Genomic DNA, 20,391 nt, shown 5'->3' with positions numbered 1-20,391 from the left:
TACAGGATGGGAGGAATTTGAAAGTCGAAGATTGGAGAGATTACTCAGGTGAAGAAGAGGGATAAAGGTTCCGTCAAGAGTGCACCCTATATAATGGTTCAAAGTCTAAAGTGGTTCCGGATTTCTAGGGACTGAAATAATTCTGTATCACAGAAGGGCAACAGGTGTGCAGCAGTGGCCAGAGAAAGGCCGGCTGAGAAGTCAAGAGGAAGGAACTTTTTCATCCCAGTCCTTGTTAGGAAGCTTCACTGAGCGACGTTCATTGAATGAGGTTTTGCTAAGCAGTTTGGATTTTAAGTGCAGATGTGGAAAACAGATCAAGGTTTAGTCATTTTATCCATTTTAACCGTGACTTCCCCTTCCATTCTTTACAACGTTGGAAATTATTCTTTTGCTTGGGAATATTTTTCAATATGTACCAGGCTTTATAAATGGCTTCCCTTCTGTTCCTGCGTATTTACAACGTAAATTACAGTCAGGCTGCTCCAGTTAAAGCCCCAGGTCTCCTATCCTCTTAATCTCAGATGAGTCGTGCATTCATTGATACACGCATTGATCCAGGAAAACCAAATCTCTTCCCCCACTTCATCGATTCTACAGATTCAAATTTCTGTAACTTCAGTTAACAATCCACGGGAGAGATACACTCACAGAAAAGTGCCGGGAACCACTTAATTCAGGAAGACCGTTCAAAACCCTATACTTAGTTTCTAGCCTAAATGTCCAGCTATTCTGAGAAGAAGGAAAAAAAAAAAAAAACCCACAGAAATCGCCTCTCTGGCGTACCCAGATGGAGGATGCCGAAGTCCTGCTCGCTTTTTTCCCCTCTGCCAACGTAAACAGGGTGGAGTGGCTGGAAAGGGAGGCCAGGAGCCCCAGAGAGAGGGAAACCGTGTAGCAGCAAAGTGACAGAAGCGCCTCCCCTGGGCGGCCTCAGGCCCTTTGCAGCCAAGACCTCTCCCCTCGGCCTGGCGCTCGCCCCGCGCTCTCCGGGGACTCGCAAGGAGGCAGGACCAGGGAGTGCGTCTGAGTGTGTTGAAGAGTTGAAAGAATTTGCGCCAAAAGTAAAGCAGACATCCACTCGCTTTCTTCCAGCTCGTCTCACCTCTGCTCCTTTCTTCCAAGTCCTGGTACAGGCGGGGGGTCCGTGGTTCCGGGCGCGCCCCCAGCGCCAGCCCCAGCGCCAGCCCCAGCCCCAGCCCCAGCCCCAGCCCCAGCCCCTCGGCTCCGGCTGGGCTCGGGCTGGGCTCCGGCTCCGGCTCCGGCTCCGGGCAGGCCCTCCTCCCTCCTTGCACCTGACAGGGACCATAAATAACCGCGGCTCCCGGTGTTCCCAGCCGAGAACAAAGTTGAAAGTTTGCCTGCAGCTCCCTGCCACTCCCCGCCGGGGCCACTTCTTTGTTTTCTTCTGTTTTCCCTCCACCTGGTCGGCCGCGTCCTCACTCCTGTTGGGAAGAGTCACCTCCTAAGGGGACGCAGCACCCCGCTCGCTCGCGGGCTCTCCCTAGATTTCAGGCTGTCTCGGTTACCCGGTTAGGCACCGGGCATTGGTATCAAATTACCGAAAGTCTACACTGGAGCAGTCCTCATATTTACATACAAATAACTCAAGGGCTCGCATTTATGTCACCGTTCGGTCCTGCTAGAGGCCTGCCAGCGGAGTTCTTGGTCCAATCAGGAGGAGCTTTAAAAGGATGTCTGCAGAGTGACCAAGAGGGTCTTCTCAATTAAGGGTAGCCAGGTTTTGCTCTTTTTTATTTTATTTTTTTCTGGTTTGATGTATCGAAAATCTTTGAACTCCGATGAGTAGAAAAAGATGTGTACTTCTTCGACGACCCACAAGGAGACGGAGATGCTGAGCGGAGCCGGGCGGCGGTGAAGACGGTGGAGACAACCCAGGAATCGGTGTGTTTGGGCTGATTCCGAGGTGCATTCTAAAATCACGGCTTAAGGAATTCCTGGAAACATCAGGAAAACATTTGATCAGCCCCGCCTGGTGGAAATGGCTTTACCGCGGAGTAAGCTCTTTCTTTAAGTCCTACTTGGTGTGTGTGTGTTTTTGTTTCATAGGCAGTGAAATGTGCAAATAGCACAGCTGTGAAGAGTTACTTAAAATAATCTCTCGGTGCTGGGGAGTAGTAGAAAGCAGATCTGTTTATTTTTTTATATTTGCAAAAACAGTAGTTGACAGGGTATTTTTAGACTTGATTGGTAGTTTAAAAGCTAAGCTCTTGTGGTTTCCTGGGTTTAAATGAATGGAAATTATAAACGGTACTCAATGAAGGAATTGGAAAATATAGCTGGAACAGATGAATCACTTACCTTTGAGAAAACATAACGTACACGCTTTTGAAATCTCTCTCTCGGCCAGCCAAGCTGGTGTCCAGAAAGGGGAGGAGAGTCATAAAAAGGAGACAGGCTCGCCTGTTTGCGGAACGAACTTTTCCACAGAATGTGCTACATTTTGAAAAGGGATGGGAAACGTCCCAGAGGGCAAAAGGCATTTGAAAAACCTGCTCTGTCACTCTTGGAATGTGGTTTTTCCGTGAGGTCATGCTATGCACATGTAGCCGGTAAAAGTTTTACGGAATTAACTCTTTGTATTGACGGGCCAAGAGCAGTTTATGTAGTCCTCCTTCCAACTGCTGGTGGCTCCCCTCGGTCTCTGAGGAAGTAGAGCTCCTTTCCAAGAAGAGTCCCAGCCCTGGGGCAGCTGGGCTCAGCTGCTCCTGTGATGGGTGCAGGAACAGTTCGAAATGGATGTGTTTCTAGGGCCACCTGGGTGGCTCAGCGGGTTGATTGTCTGCCTTCGGGTCAGGTCGTGATCCCGGGGTCCTGGGATCGAGTCCCACACTGGGCTCCCCGCAGGGAGCCTGCTTCTCCCTCCGCCTATGTCTCTGCCTCTCTCTGTGTGTCTCTCATGAGTAAATAAATAAAATCTTAAAAAAAAAATTTTTTTGATGTGTTTCAAAGTTCTCCAGTTAAGCAGAAACAGCTCAGATTAAAATGACTTGCTAGTTTCTTACAGATGTCCTGAACTGAAATCCTGCGTGTGAGAACATTTAAAAAAAAAAAAAATCCACTCCCTTCCCATATCCAATTTCCAGAATAGTAATAGAGAGGTGGCTCTTATTTTGCAATCCACATCCATTCAAATAGCTGCCCTCGGCGTGGCGGCGTGGCGAGGCCAGGAAAGCAAAGGGACAAAAAAGATCCACCTTTCGAGTCAGCCGAGGTTTGAGGGGGGAAATCCGATGGGGGAAATGTCTTAAAGTTGGTGCTTCACCCCAGGTGCTCTTTCGCTACTGACGTTCACTCTTGAGATCCTGAACTAACCTCACGTCTGCTTTTTCCTTGTAAACGGCAGTAATGAGTATTGTCCAGCGGGCGTGGGAAAGCGAATGTGAGGAATGGGTGATTTGCTGATGACCAAAGGAGTGGCTCTCTCTACAACGAACCGTTCTCCAAAGGGAAGCTTCTGATTCTGGCTTGCTTTGTCCCTCGGCAGGTGAAGATGCCATGACAGGGGACACGGACAAGTATCTGGGGCCACAGGACCTGAAAGAGCTGGGCGATGACTCTCTCCCCGCCGAGGGCTACATGGGCTTCAGTCTCGGGGCCCGGTCCGCCAGGTATTTTATTGCTGCTCTTCTTCGCAGATAATTGAATACAACCATGATCTGTCATAAACCAAAATCATTTTCATTTTTCACATTATCCCCCAGTGTGCTCTTTGGATGAAGGTGCGAAGTTGGTAGAATGTTCTCAACCCTGGTGCACGTGTTCCACCGTTTTCTTTCGTGGCTTTTTCAGTCCTCGATTGTCCGTGATTGAACATGTGGAGTGTTTGTTCCCACGCTGCCGTCATGCTTCACGCATGATAGTGGAAGAGCTCAGAGCCCGGGTGGCCTCCACGTTTCCAAATTAAATTGTGTGCCGTGTTGAAAGAGAAATCTAATTTTCCAATAAGGACAATACAGTTGTATTGATGGTTCACTATTCTCTCTTCGTCACTGAAATAGTAATTCGTGATTGAGACTTAAAAGGGAGCATTCTTGAAAAAAAAATTGCATATAGTTTATTACAATTGTCTACCAAATATTTGGGTGTCTCCTCTAAAACTATGCCATTACTTTGTTTACAAGGGACATGTCAGGAGTGTTACATGACTTCCCCAAAGTCACAGACAGGAATGGCCCCAAATTCAGTCCTGAAAACCAAAGTGTAAAATTTTTGCCTGGGAAAAACCTTGGCTCCAACTTACCTGACACTGCTTAAGTGAAACAGGACCTTGTCCAGAATTTGGGGACTTCTTTTCTCCTGGTTGGTTGAACAGCATGTTTGCTGACAGTCAAGTTATTTTAAAGCTAATAATTAAACTTTTCTAAGCCAGAGCCCTGGGGACATTTTCCTATAGTTTAAGGATCTGTTGTAAAACGTTTCATTGTCTAATGGCACTTCCCGCAAAGTTAGCCTGGGAATCGACTCTCAGGGTGAGGTGGCCAGTTTAGATACTGAATTGATTTTTCTTGCAGTTAGTCTTTTGATTGGTGGAATTTGGACCCTCATGTAACTCCACAGAATTTTTGCCTTTTAAATTTATTTATAAAAATCCTTAAAATTTTATTGTAGCAGGTATCGTTAATAAGAAGGGGGACATAACGTTTTAAAAACACCACATGTTTCAGGTAGTCACACAAGAGCCACAAGTTACAATGGAAAGGATGCAGAATCTCAGGAGAAAATTCCTTTAGAGGCTTAATAGCTTTTGCAATCCAATAACTGATTCTCTTCCTCAAATCATATGTAAAAGATACATTTTGTGAATCAATCATTTGTATATAGAAAATTGTAGAGGCTGACATCTAGTGAGAGATGAAACCAGCATGTTGTCTCTCATAACTTTTCTCAAGGCAGTTCTAAGGCTTTCACACTTCTGGTTTTGATTGCACTGTTATTATTTGTTGCTATTATATGTAACTCATTTTTTTTTTACATTGGCAACTCATGTTATGCTCAGAGGCAAATCTGAAAAAAAATCTGTAAAGCCAATATATTTTTTAAAGTATTGTTGGAATATTACCAAATGCAGTATTCTGAGTGTAACATTTAAAAGGAATACATTAAGTGTGTAACTCATTCACCATAACATTTTTTTCTTTTTTCCCTGTCTGATTTTTTGCTTTCTACTTCTCCTGTGTTTTTCTAAAAATACCTTAATTAGTCCCAAGATCAGGTAAGAAGATATGTCCCTTTTACAGTGTTTTTCTGCCCTTCCCTGACTCATATTCTCATTTTTATTTTCTTCAGCATTGTGCTGTGCTGTGCTGTGCTGCAATGTGCTTTTTTTTTTCCTGCTCAGTTAGAAAATCAATTTTGTAATTCTGAGAAAATTAGCAAGTAACTAAATGTTTGACAAGAAATGTTACTAATGTAAAATTGAATACTTAAAGAATCTCTTTCCTTTAACAAAGTTTGTATAGTGCATGAAGTAACTGCAGAACTCTCCAAACTGGGTTTGAAGAAAAAATTTTGATTTGAAAAGCAGTTTGTTTGCTGGTGGCTGTTTTATTTGACTTGTGCTAGGTACATTGGTATAATTTTAGACTTTTGAGGCATGTGTTTTTCTAATACTTCCTGTATTTAACACTTAGGGTATACTGATGGCTACAAATAATATAGTTGACCTTAGTTCAAAACAATTTCATGCCTTCCAGACCCCCATGCCAATAATATCTAGTTTTGGTAGCTGAAAGGATTTCAATGTATTAAGGATTCAGAGTGAAGCTTGATGGTCATAATGAGCTCCATCTGTCTAATGTAACTTGGTTGGGAAGAGAGAGGAGCAAGTTAAACATCCTGTAAAATGAAGACCTCTTTAGGTTTTTCCATGGACAGCACCCGGTTCTAGGCTCTGTTCTTCACTTGGCAGTCATACAAAAGTTAAAAGAAAGGATATTTTTAAAATATTAATGAATTTTAGATATATTTAAAAACTGAAGTTAAAATATATAACAATTTTTTAAACACTTAAGTGATTGTTCACATATACTCTAAAGCTATTCTTACATGTCACCAATGTCAACATATGCAGTGGGAGCCAGAATTTTCATAAATGAATGTGCAATGCAGAGAATGGAACCTTCTGGTGCTTCCCACCCCACATCACTGGGGCAAATAGAACCTTGCTATGAGTACCTAAGAAGTTATGCTCATGATGTAGCCTTCAGCCATATAAGACTATTTAAATTACAATTAGTAAAAAATTAAATAAAATTCAATTCAACTCTTTAGTCACACTAACCATGCCTCAGGTGTTCAGCATCCACATGTGGCCTGTGGCCACTGTATTGGACAGTCTGATTAAAACATGACCATCGTTGCAGAAAGTCCTATTGGACAGTGTTTAGTTAGAGAGTAGAAAGACAATATCTGCTTTTAGGAAGTTTATACTGTATGAGAGCAGGTAAGAGGCTAGAAACAGGAGAAACAAGGGGAAAAAAAATGTTTGCAACTGAAGCAGGAAAAAAAAAATGAAGAGTGTGTGTCATGTGACTGGGTGCAGAAGGCTGCCCATGCAGGTGGCCAGGCACATGGCTAACTAGGTAATCCCCTCTGTGCAGAAATAAGGCTTAGTTCTTTCTGTTTTTGTCTTTGCTTCTATATCCAGTCTCTAATATTGTGCCTTGCTCCTAAGAGTCAGTGTTTATTTGTTGAATGCACTAGATAATGACTCTGTAGAATGATGTTTATTTTGAGGTTGAAGATCTTCCTCAAGATCCTGGTGGAGGGCAAGGCTCTAATCCTAGAAGAATATATCTATTCATTTGTGTAGACCCTTAGAATGATTCCTGTCATCCAGAGGCTTCTGTATCTTGATATAAAAATACCCCCCTTGGGTTATCTTTAGCATAGTGAGCAATGGGGAAAAGAAGTCCTTTTATCAAAGCAGAGAACCATTTCTTATATACCTCTTTGCTCTTTTCCCTGTCATACAAACACAAGGCAAGGCCAAGGCCAACATCTGATTGATCCTTTTAGTAAAGACTCAAGTAGCCACATTTAGATCCAGACAGTTTATTACTTACGTGGGCAGTGAGAGGTGGCAACTTCCCACCATCTTTGTCCTCCACAAAGTAAGGATGGCATCAAGACAAAAGGGGCTGTATACCTACCTACCATGGCAGTTGTAGGGTGCTGCATTGCTGGGACTGCAGCTAAGAGGTTTCTTGTTCTGCAGCTCTATTGTAAGAAGGGCGGGCAGGAAGTGTCAGACCTCATTCAAAACAAGAGACAATGCTAAGTTACCTTATGCCAGTCTGTCATGATAGGTAGGATGGGAGGCAAGACAGAGGTGACCTGAGAGAAATACGTCACGAGCTTGTCCTCTCTTTCTGGAGGATTAATCACAAGGTGTTATGCCAAGGCTCAGATTATCTGCAATCCTAACCATCCTGCTTATCCTATGTGCATATGTGCCAGCTTCCCAGCATCCCTTACTGTATTGTTTTTAAGTTGAGATGTAATTGACATATAACATGTTAGTTTCACATACACAAAATAATGATCACCACAGTAAGTTAACGTCCATCTCCACACAGTTACAAATATTTTTTTCTTGTGATGAGAATTTTTGAGATCTACTCTCTTAGCAGCTTTTAAATACACAATACAATATTATTGACTAAGTCCCCATGATAATATACTGCATCTCCAGGACTTACTTATTTTATAACTGGAAATTTATACCTTTTGACCATATTTGCCCAACTTCTTCCACCTGCCACCCTCTCCCCCAACCCCCTCTTAGTTTTTAGTTTAGAGGTCAGTGTATGAGAGGCACTCAGGGCATCAAGGGTCTTGCACTCTGGGAACCTCAGGAACTGTGTAGAGGATTTAAGAGGGACCAGAGAGGAGAACAATATAAGGCCCAAGGAAGAAAAGAAGTAGAGCAAGCAAAGATAAAGTACCTTCAGATACCTGAAAATTTGAAATTTTCAAGGCCAGAAAGATGGCAAAAATCACACAAGATATATTTGTCATACTACCTTTTTGATGTTTTCCATTAGCTATAACCCAGAGCTCTCACTAGTTTAAACCCATATGTGGTTTCCAAAGACTTACAAACAGTCCCATTTGCAGCAGACATCATTCTATTCAGTAGTAAGAGGTAAACAGATACGAACCAGCAATAAAGGAGACTCTAACATAAGCCTTACCGTAGAAAAATCTCTCAAATTATCAAATTATCAAGAGTCATCTGGTTCTTCTCCATTGCCATGTTGGTTCAACTGTCATAGTGAAACATCCAAAGTTTTCATGCATTTCATATTCTCACAGATTTAACACCATGTGACCTGATTTGAAACAAAAATCTGATCATGAAATTGTCCAAGCTTAAGAGATTTCCTCAAATATATGGGATTTTATATTTGACGATGTCTTTTCAAGAACAACTTCTGTTGATATTTTTAGCCATCTTGCCTGTTTTCAAAGTTGCATGCATTAATTTTATTTTATTCATCTCATCATCATCCACCACTCTTGAATGGTTAACTGTAAATACAACAGCCTCCGCTCCTTCAGTTCGGATAGGTCGTACACCTTGAACAGAAGTTCCTATGCGCGGGACAGCATGATGATTGAAGAACTCCTTGTGCCATCCAAAGAACAGGTATGCATTCTCCTTCAAATATTCTTGGATTGTTGAACTTTCACTGCTGTGATTGAATTGAGCTTTTTGTCCCATGACAAAAAACTGTATTTCTACATATTTGATTTAGCATTTGTAAAACTTCCTGTACTGCCAGGGAAAAAGGAAAAAATCATTTGTGGGGGAAAAAAAAAGAAAAAAAAAACAATTGTGCCATATACAGAAATAGGCTGCTCTTCTGCAGATGAATCCTTAACAGCCCACATAGAGGAACTCAGAAAGTCCTAGGAAAGACATGGCTACCTTTCTCCCTTCTAGGTCAAATCTATTTCAATGTTTTTTTAAAGACTTAAAAATGGGGACAGCCCGGGTGGCCAAGCAGTTTAATGCCACCTTTGGCCCAGGGCCTGATCCTGGAGACCCGGGATCAAGTCCCACATCAGGCTCCCTGCATGGAGCCTGCTTCTCCCTCTGCCTGTGCCTCTCTCTGTCTGTCATGAATAAATAAATAAAATCTTTAATAAAAAATAAAGAATTAATAATAATCAGTAGCTAAAAGTGCTGGCATGATCCACATAGGTATTTGATTTTCCTAAATAAACTGTGAGTGCATGTTGGAATTTACTAGAATTGTTTTTAGCATGTTGTAGTTAAAGATGAGATTGGTCAGGTTTTTGATCCCTTAGCATCAAAGCTGCTTGTGATGGGCCTTCTCAAGATGTGATAGTATTTTGTTTTCTACCAGAATCTCTACTAGTGTTCATGCAATTTCTTCTCTTCAGTAATTGTGGTTGAGTAGATACTGGTTTAAGGCAAGAAGTTCTAGCAACATAGTTCTGCTACATATGGGCTCAGGGTGGTTCATTATTCTAGATATATACAATACCTGGTTTTAAATTTGCACATTCGTGCACTAATGATGGATGAAACTAGCCATAAAACTAATTTTGAAGGTGGCTTGTCATATCTAACCAATGTAAATAGTGAAATTATAGTGGACCTATTTATTCACTGAACAATGAAGGTATTTTCAAGATGAATAAGTGATCGTAATAGTATCACTAAGTTAGAGGTCTAAGCAGCAGGTACTCAGATTTTTGGGAGTCTCCTGTGTTCAGACTGTGTGCTGACTTCCAGACACACAGATGTACCTTGTACTTCACAAGAACCAATAATAAATATTTTACTACTTAACACTCTAGAACATTCTTATCAAGCAGATTTTACAGAGGTGAATACAGTGGCTATTCAGTGTTTGGCCAGACATAAACACTCTTTGTAGAATAATTATAGATGCGATACCGTGTCATGGTTTAAATGGGTGTTAGCACTAGAGAAAGCACTTGTCTCAACTAATGAAGCTAAGCTCTTGGGTGTAAGGTATTGCCCAGGTATTGGCTGAGATTTTCTGAGGAGCTCTCTCTCGGTTGGCTGTGGTCATTATCCTGGTTGGATAATCGTGATCTCTTCATGTTCCCAATTAAAATGAGATGTTAGTAGATATATTGGTGACACAAGTGTAGACATGCCTGTTATTCTCCAGGCCTAAGGAAACCCTACAAAACCTACAAAATCTCAGGTGATAGGAGATTCCTTGGGTATCAGTCACACTTTGGTCATACATAAAACACGTGCCCAGTTCTATAATGGAATCTCAAATACTTGATTGAATCTAATTGTGGCCTATGTTTCTCAATATATATTTACTTTGGGACAAGGGTTGATATTGGGACCATCAGCACCATGACCTCACCATCACTGCCACCATCACCATCACTCCCACTGCCATAGTTAAACTACATTTCAATTTCTGCATGTCAACCTTAAATATAAGTGTTTGCCATGCTCCAATGCTGCAGACAGGCTTCCAAGGGTTCTCACACCATTACCTGTTAGCTACTGCCAAGACCCACTTACTCACGTAGGCTGGAAGGGACAGCTTTAATCAGAATAAAGGATTTATGAAAAGAAAGAAAGAGAACTTTAAAGTAAACCTGATTGCTGCTTAAATTTGAAAAGTACCTCTGTGGCTGTCTCAAACATCTCTGTAGAGCAGTCAGGGGAAAGAAGAGCTTAGGACATCTTGAAACCTTTACAAATAAATCTCAAGTTGATAACTGTGGAAGTAGGAAGTTGCTTTCTTCAACGACGGCAGAGGATCCCATGATCTGACAGGTGTTCCTTGTGGAACTGGCATGTTTAATGAACACATACAACTTCATGATAAATTCACCAGAGATTTGGAAAAAAATGTATGAATGACATAAAGACATTTTAGGGACAATTGAGGACACTTGAAAATGAACCGGCTATATTGTTAGAGAATTATTGTTCTGTTAATAGTGACAACATTATTGAAGCTATATGGGGGAATATCTCCATTCCAGGGGTGAATATCTCCATTCCAGGGGTGTGCAAGCTGTGGTTTCCAGCAATGGAGTAATCATTAAGTCAGCTATTTATTTTCAAATGGTTCAACCAAAAGAAGTATGTGTGTATGGAGAGAGAGAGAGCTTGTGCGAATGTGAATATGGCAAAATGTCAATGTTGAAGTGTACACTGTATTTCTTATACAGTTTTTTTTAAATTTCTTTATTTGTTTGAACTCCTTCAAAATAAAAACTTGGAGGAAGGGGGAAAACAAATTCCAAAAGAGGCATGTTGACTTATGTAGTCTCTAGTATCTCATTTATTACGGAAGAGGGAAGAGGCTGATTCCTCCAGAGAGAGGCCTCACAAGGGAAGGGTCTAGTTACACTATGCAAGACTGATGAGAAGCATTTATTTTGGAAGTATGCTTAACATAAAGCACAGACTTCATATTAGAATTAAGTGGCAAACATTATTAGTTTATATCCATCATGCCTCTAAATCTGCATTTATAAACTTCAAAACAGAGTTTCTCCACAGTATTTATATTGTCTGAAAGCATGCAAGAAGCCTTAAATATTTAGAATTCTTAAGGCAATGACACATGACTCACTGTCAGATTTAAAACTGCCCTGTCATTGTCCAGTTAAAGTTGCTTTGACACATAAAGGTGGAAAATGAATAAAAATTAATAACTCTCCATGTGCTGCTTGTTTTCAACAAGAGTAGACCACACCGATACAAAGCATAGTTGCCTCTTCATTATCATACTGCTGATTAATCAGTTTGCACATTAACCATAGTTAAAGGACAGTTGAGACTCAGGATAATTGGCACAGGCCTGCTGCTCCCGACTCCCATGTTCCTAAGACCCTATGCTGTGAAAGTAGGATTGGAGGCCAGAGCTGGGAAGGGATTTGGGAGAAATAAGCCCATCCTCATGCCCTGCTGAGCTGTAATCATAATCAGTCAGACACCTCCCACACACACACTGGAAAATCAAGAGTGGACTCTTTTTTTACTGTGATATTGGGTTATCCATGAACTCCCTATTCTTTTACCTTCCCTTTACCTTGTAATCAAGTCACCTGTAGATAGACCTCTGAAAATATGTATGTAGATATATCATGCCTTCCCATTGTTGGATGTTATCATGTTATCATTTAAAGCAGTGACTCTCAGCTCTGACTGCACATGAGAATCATCTTAAAGAATTTTTAAAACATGATTGCTCATCATATGATTTCACTCACATGTAGAATTTAAAAAACAAGACAAGAGAAAAGAGAGATGGACACAAACCAAGACACAGACTCTTAATTATAGAGAACTGATGGTTATCAAAGGGGAGGTGAGGTGGAAGGCTAAGTATGTGATGGGTTAGGTAGGGGTTAAGGAGTGCGCTGTCAGGTGATGAGCACTGGGTGACGTATAGTAGTACTGAATGGCTATATCACACCTGAAACTAACATAAGGCAGTATTTTAATTAACTGGAATTAGGATAAAAACTTAAAAGCAAACAAATAAGTGCAATTGCTCAGTGGCTAGGAAGGGCTAGGCACAGGATTTTTTAATACACTCAGAATTGAAAACCCCTGATTCCTAGTCAGACTTGTTAATTGGGAGAAGGGGTGTCTGACTGGCTCAGTTGGAAGAGCATGTGACTCTTGATCTCTGGGCCATGAGTTTGAGCCCCACCTTGGGTGTAGAGATTCCTCAAATTCTTAATTGGGGCACACATTGGAATCACCAGTGGTCGTTTGAAAACCAAGATGCCTGCAGAATCAGAATCTCCCTGGCTGGGTTCCTGAGCACATGTGTTTTTTTAAAGCTCCACAGGTGATTCTGGGATGCATCTCTGGCTAGGAACCATTGATTTAAAGCAACTCTGGCTGGGAAATTTTTGTATATTGATCATTCAACATCTAATGTTTTTGTTTCATAAGCTCAGATATATGGGTGTCAGATTGTCTTAGAACATCATCTGTGCTTGAAAACATTCTTTTCCAAATAGAAAGTAACAGAGACAAGGGATGATTCCAAACTGAAGCCAAGTTGTCTAGGATGAATAGAATAGAATGGTTCTTTCATTTCTTCTGACATAATTATTGAAAGCACTTGTCTGGTATGGCTTGTATAATTGCTGTGTATGATCCACGCCAGCCAATCCTCATTACATAAATGGAATAATATTCAGTAGACACTGTAAGTGTCAGGAGGTGTGATAATGCTTATGGTGATAGTGGTGAAAACATTTTGAGCTCCTACTATGTGCAAGACACTATCCTAAGTGTTTTACCAGTACAAACTGATTTACATTTCACAAAAACCCTTTGAGATAGTTTCTTGGCTCCATTAAAAAGATGAAGAAACTGGGGCACAGTCAGCTTAAGTAACTCACCTCAGAGGACACAGGTAAATGGCAGAGTCACTGGCCATGTGGCTCCAGGCTGTTTCCTTAGAGGCTGTACATCTGCATTGCTCTGTGTGAGAAAGAAGCCATCAGAGAGCCCTCAGACTTTGAGCTCTGTCTTCCAAGATCTCACATACTTGTTAGCATTTTTTAAAAAGATTTTATTGGACAATAGCCAAACTGTGGAAGGAGCCTCGGTGTCCATCGAAAGATGAATGGATAAAGAAGATGTGGTCTATGTATACAATGGAATATTACTCAGCAATTAGAAACGACAAATACCCACCATTTGCTTCAACGTGGATGGAACTGGAGGGTATTATGCTGAGTGAAATAAGTCAATCGGAGAAGGACAAACAGTGTATGTTCTCATTCATTTGGGGAATATGAATAATAGTGAAAGGGAATATAAAGGAAGGGAGAAGAAATGTTGGGAAATATCAGGAAGGGAGACAGAACATAAAGACTCCTAACTCGGGGAAATGAACTAGGGGTGGTGGAAGGGGAGGAGGGCGGGTGTTGGAGGGGAATGGGTGACGGGCACTGAGGGGGACACTTGACGGGATGAGCACTGGGTGTTTTTCTGTATGTTGGTAAATTGAACACCAATAAAAGTTAATTAAAAAAAAAAAAAAGGGGGGATCCCTGGGTGGTGCAGTGGTTTGGCGCCTGCCTTTGGCCCAGGGCGCGATCCTGGAGACCCGGGATCGAATCCCACGTCAGGCTCCTGGTGCATGGAGCCTGCTTCTCCCTCTGCCTGTGTCTCTGCCTCTCTCTCTCTCTGTGACTATCATAAATAAGTAAAAAAAATTTAAAAAAAAAAAAAAGATTTTATTGGGGCAGCCCAAGTGGCTCAGTGGTTTGGCGCCACCTTCAGCCCAGGGTGTGATCCTGGAGACCTGGGATCGAGTCCCATGTTGGGCTCCCTGCATGGAGCCTGCTTCTCCCTCTGCCTGTGTCTCTGCCTCTCTGTCTCCCATGAATAAATTTTAAAAATCTTTTTATTTTTTTAAAAGATTTTATTTATTTACTCATGAGAGACACAGAGAGAGAGAGGCAGAGCCACAGGCAGATGGAGAAGCAAGCTCCTCACAGGGAGCCCAATGCAGGACTTGATTCCAGGACCCTGGGATCACGCCCTGAGCTGAAGGCAGTTGCTCAATTGCTGAGCCACCCAGGCATCCCTTGTTAGCATTTTTATTATGGATGTTGGTACCATCATTTTTATATTTTTTTAGCATAAAATGTTATATTTAAGTGTGTTCTCTATTATGCTTACGCTAGATTCTAATAATAAATATCCTATTTGATGAGACTTAAAAGGAACCGACAACTTATATTCAGCAACAGGTTATGAAAATTATGGAGAAAATGATTATGCTAAAAAGTATCACATGTAAGGCATCATGAAAGGAATGGAAATACTTGATCTTTGCATAAATATGAGGTAGAAGGCACGATAGTGGGTCTAAAAATGTTTTGCAAGCTAACCAATTAATTACACTTCCTTTGAATGACCCTGGAAGTATCTGTTAAGACCAAGGGATGTGTTTGTGCAGCAAACAGAAACATTTAATTCAGTAAGACTTCTGGTAGTTATCCAAAAATAGGAGAAGAGCGGAAATCACTTAGGAACATGGGTTGGTTTTGCCTGTGTACACCCATTCCACTTTCTCAGGTAGCAGACAGGATCTGATGGCCAAACCTGCACCCTCATCCATTTCTCAGTGTCATTTAGAAGGGTCAGAAATCCCTTCCTCCCTCCAAGGATGGGCCCCAAACCTGGCCATCCAGAGCATTCCTTTTCCTAGATGACAGTGAACACTTTAGGTTAGAATGTAAAACCTAAGCCAGTCTAATGAGACTCAAATTTGAGACTTCTCTCCCTCTCTTCTCCTCCTGCACCTCCCCTCCCCCAACATCAGCAGGTTAGCCTTGCTGTTTCTTGTGTTGAAGGTAATTCTAAGGGGCTCTCAGAAATGTGCATGGTGGCAGAAGGTAGTCAGCCTGGGATTAAAGATTTGCTAGAGATAGTCCCCTGGAAGATAAACACCTTTGACTAGTGACATTTAATATGCTGCTTTTTCTCTCTAGAGTGCTTTGCCAGCATTACTCAGGTGATCCATTCAACACCTCTCTCAGATTGGTCAGCAAGATTATGTTTTTTTTTTTTTTTTTCAAGGCAGACAGGTGGGTGTTGTGACTTTCTTAAGGTAGAACAGTTAATTTAGATGACTTGAGCTGGATGTTATGTTAACAGCTTCCATGCTGACCTTGATTCACCTTTTTTTTTTTTTAATTTATTTATGATAGTCACAGAGAGAGAGGCAGAGACATAGGCAGAGGGAGAAGCAGGCTCCATGCACCAGGAGCCCGACGTGGTATTCGATCCCGGGTCTCCAAGATCGTGCCCTGGGCCAAAGGCAGGCGCTAAACAACTGCGCCACCCAGGGATCCCTTGATTCACCTTTTTTAATGGAAATTGGTAGCTAAATTATTTTGAAATCAATCAGATTTGAAATCCCAGAGAAGTCAGCTTCCGTGGTTTGCTTTTTAGTCTCAAATAAATCTTGGGGGTGCTAATAGTTGACATCAAGAAAAGAAATACTTTAGGGAAAAAAGGACTTGCTTTAGTAAGCCTTTATATTTTATTTTCTGCTTAAATCAGGCTTTCTCTTGTGGAATCCATTTTTTAAGGTGTACAAGGCGATGTTTTGATATATGTATACATTTTTCTGTAATCAAGCTCATTAACATATCCATCACCTCCTATACTTATCATTTTTGTGTGTATAGTAAGAACAGTTGAGATCTCTCTCAGCTAATTTCAAGAATATAATACATTATTATTAACTACAGTCCCCATGCTGTACGTTAGGTTTCCAGAATTTACTAATCTTATAACTGCAAGTTTGTACCTTTAGATCAATATGCCCCTTCTTCCCCTACCCCCAGCCACTGGTTACCACCATTCTATTGTCAGTTACTATGTATTAGACTTTTTTTTAATGGAATCCATTTCTTAAAAGAATATTTCCAGCTCGTTACACTAGATGTCCAAACAGTCCCGTAGCAGTTTGCCATTTCACTCAGTATCTGCTATAGATCTCAATACTTAACAATACTTATTGTAGTACCTGCCGCAACATCTTATTAATGGATCATCTCATGTCATGCTTTCAGGTTCCTTATGGACTAGGTACTATCATTACCACTTACAGACAAAGAAGCTGGGGCTGAGAGGAGTATATCACTTGCCCAGTGTCACTTCACATCAGGTGACAATAGGTGATAGAGCTGAGACTAGAATTTAGGTCCAATGTCTGCTTACCCGATTCTGCTGCTGACTACTAGCCTGCCACTCTAATACACACCTGACAAAGCATGCTCACCATGGAAAAGGTTGATATTCGCACAAGTATTTGTCACAGCCCAGATACCCAATTGTTTGTTAATCCAGCAGGCTGCTTCCTGTAGTCTGATAAGACATATGCTCTCCTAAAAGCTACATAGAAGGCTGTAATGCTCTGTTTAAGAACTTATTTATCTTCACTTATAAAAACTCTGGGAAGTTTAGGGTTATTAAAATTTGTGTTTCTGTTTACAGCAATTTAGAATTTTCAAATGACTTTCACAATGCTTGGGTCATTCCAGGCTCACAGTGAATTGGGACAGTTAATCTTATCTACCAGTTACCCTAATGCAGAAATGGAGGTTCGGTGAGGTGTCTGACTTGTCACTCACTGGACAGTGCAGTGATACAGCCAAAGTCAAACCCACGTCATGTTTTCTTGGTCTAAGGGAACTGACACCCACATGGGTTCCCCTGTCTTGGTCCTGTCCAGTTTGTGACCATGCAGTAAAGCTATCCTTGCAAGCCTCTCCTTTCATGGGTTCCTAGTCTCATGACATTATCCAGCTGTTTCTCAATTAAACTGCACTTACAGTTTTTCAGATTAGATGCACTGGATTTTTATGTGACCCGATATTGTGACATCTACCTGGTGCTGTTAACAATAGCATGTCCAGGCCATCAGTAAATCTTCAGGACTACTTTCTGCTAGCTCCCAGGGGCAGCAGAGCTGACAGAGAAGGACTTTCCCTTGTGTCATCCAATACTGGAGCTTGACAGTTGGCAGCCTGGAGCATTATCTAATATTGGAGTTAATTAGGTTGTTCTTTATTTTCCTTGCATATACTTTCTTGCCCCCTGCCTCTCTTCTTCCATGCCCAGACGTTTATTTCCAGACCCGGGCATTTGGGTGTGTCCTCTTGTAAAGCCAGTGTGTACTTGCTCTTCTCTTTCCTCTGATGAATAGGGCTAGTGAGAAACTATTTTGGGAAAGTATTAAGCTCATGGAGACAGTGATATCATCGTTAGTCAGGCTTTGGACTCTATTGAATAATGTGCATTTTGATTTTAATAGGGTCCTTGACATCACTTCCAAGATGAAAACTCTTGTGTGCTTATTGTCATTTTTGATGTGGGAGTAAAAGGTCTTATTAAATCATTGTGAATTTTTCCTCAACACAGTGTCCTACTAAAGCTGCCTGGTGGAGGGTGTTGATTTTGTGTTTGTCAAATTTTTGCAGTTTCTCTCTGAACTTCAGTTTCCTCATCTGTGAAATGGGTATGATATGACTCCCAGTGCTACTAGGTTCTGAGGATTCATAGAATAAATGAATTTAAAAATCTAGAACACTGCTCAATGTCAAGCACACGAGTTTTGGCATTACTATTGTTAACATAGAAATTTCAGCATTTTTGAGTCAATAGGTAAGTCCTACACATTTACAAGATGCATTCTTCTAATCAAATGGGCTCAGTTGATTTGATAGAAGCATGCTGTGGGCATAACTGTAAAGGACCAGTGCTGATACTGGAACATTTTTGTTTTTGCTCTGTTTTCCCAAAGTTATCATATTTTAACTAATGAACTAATATGAATGAAAGTCCTTTGAAAAGGAGAAATGACTATACATATAAAGAAACATTAATATGACTCCATGCCAACACTGGCCTTGGTGCCAGATTTTTGATGTACATTTTTATTTAGTTTCCACAGCAACCAACCCTCAGTTTGCAAATGAGGAAACTAAGACTGAGAACACCTAAGAAATGCACTAAGGATCATGAAACCAGGAAACCATGTTGGGGCATCTTCAAAAGGGCTTTCAGTAAAGAAAGATAAGGAAAGGTCAAAGGCAAAATATTTCCTTTATTCCTGATGGAGGCCAAGTAGGGAGCTAGCTTAGTGTCTGAGTCAAATAGGCCTGTTAACTGAACCCCTGAAATAGGCACATCCCCTCCCCGGTGGCCTGCATTGCCAACCCCGGGGCAGGCATACCCCTCATGGAAGTAGGCTTTGGGGAGCCAGAGGGACATGCATGTTCGCTGTCTGGGACCAAGCTCAGGCGTGAGAAGTAAACAGAGCCTTCCAGCTACCTTTCCCAATCTTCTAGCCAAATAAATCACTCCACATCTCCAGGGCCAAAGTGAATATAAAAGGATAGGAAGAGGCCTACGGTTACACAACTGAGTTGCCTTTCCAAAATGGAAAACTCTAGAGTGGGGATGAAGTGTTCTCCATTAACAAGTCGCAAAGGCAATTTTTAAATCTAAGTCTGCCAACTTTTTCCATTAAGTCCTGGGAACACCCTACTTACTGTGGGAAGCTTCAGAGCCAATGTAGTTCATCTTTTTTAACCATCTCCATAATGTGATATCCTGTTTATCATTTCAAATGTCTATTTGTTCACTAACCAAATAGAGGAAAAGCTTTTCGTTGGTACCATGGTGCCGTTCACAATAACATGTCAGAACATTTTGGAATTCATATTGTTTATTAAAATAAATTAACAGGTGAAATTTGACATTTCAGTTTTAAGTAAATGCTAACCTGTAGAAATAAGAATTTGGAGACCAGGAGCTCAGAAACGAAGCTACAAATTAGTCTCTTTCTATACAAAATATAGGTTCAGTTAAATTACCTTGTTTTGTGTTTAGATGGATGCAGTGTAGGAAGAGCAAGCTGTTTGTCTGTGTTTAGCTTATTAAAATTGGTATGTCTGCTCATAAACAAACTCCTCTGGAAAAAATACTGGGGCAGATATTGGGACATAGAGGTCATCATTCTGACCCAATACATTTGTTCATTGTACATTTGTTCATTTGTATGGTGACAAAGTTTCAATGAGTGGCAAAGACTTTGGAGAGTAAAAGAGTCATGCAGGACTGGCAGGGACTTGGGATCTAGAAGCTGGCACATTCCCACATACATAAATAGTACATGATGGTGGTGATACCTCCTTGCATGGTATAATTCATTGCTTCAATAATTAATGTTGCCAGTGCATGTTTCTAAGAGTACCAAAGGTAAATAATTTACTGTAATTACCAAAAAGGAGTGGTATTACTTATTTATTAAAACTTTTTTTTTAAATAAAGGGTCCGGTGTGAAAAAGTAACCTCAAGGCTCCAAATGTAGAAATTATAGTCTGCTGAAAAATTAAAGTGAGCATCAGAACCCATTTTATATTAATATTTGCCCTATTCTGAAGGTTAGTTGTTTGGGGTCTCCAAAAGTCAATATAATTGGTAAGTAAAGCCAGACTAACATGAACACATAATCTCTGGTTAGCCCATGTAGAATTTAGGATCAGCTCCTGTGTCTTCCCCTTCTTGGTTTAATCCTTCATTTTGATGAGTACATCTTCCAGTAGTTTCCTGACAGAGTTCATGAGAAATATATTTGAAGGAGGGAGGGCTTATTTTTCTGAAAATATATTTGTTCTGTTTTCACACCTTTTTTTTTTTTTTGGCTAGTTTTAGAATTTTGGATTGAAAATCATTTCCTCTCAGAACATTGTTCCTCTCAGAACAATGGAATCGCTCCATTGCCTTGAACTTCAGGTGTTGCTGTTAAAAGTCTGATGGAAGTCTGCCATCTGTGA

General features: G+C 41.0%; 1 protein-coding gene across 22 annotated transcripts in view; it reads left to right on the top strand.

The window, feature by feature from the left end:
* Positions 1 to 20,391, top strand: part of ANK3 (ankyrin 3) — a 661,480-nt gene that overhangs the window by 555,487 nt on the left and 85,602 nt on the right. For 17 of the 22 annotated variants that reach the window (XM_072756074.1, XM_072756072.1, XM_072756077.1 and 14 more), the window contains 2 exons: positions 3,509 to 3,632; positions 8,572 to 8,674. In XM_072756074.1, the coding sequence (XP_072612175.1) occupies positions 3,509 to 3,632; positions 8,572 to 8,674 (227 nt within the window). Of the gene's footprint in view, positions 1 to 1,223; positions 2,019 to 3,508; positions 3,633 to 8,571; positions 8,675 to 20,391 lie in introns of those variants that run through there. The other 5 variants (XM_072756071.1, XM_072756070.1, XM_072756069.1 and 2 more) reach the window with 2 other exon arrangements.

Source organism: Vulpes vulpes, chromosome 4, assembly GCF_048418805.1.
Source record: "Vulpes vulpes isolate BD-2025 chromosome 4, VulVul3, whole genome shotgun sequence".
Lineage (NCBI taxonomy): Eukaryota > Metazoa > Chordata > Mammalia > Carnivora > Canidae > Vulpes > Vulpes vulpes.
This window is presented reverse-complemented; position numbering and strand designations above follow the sequence as displayed.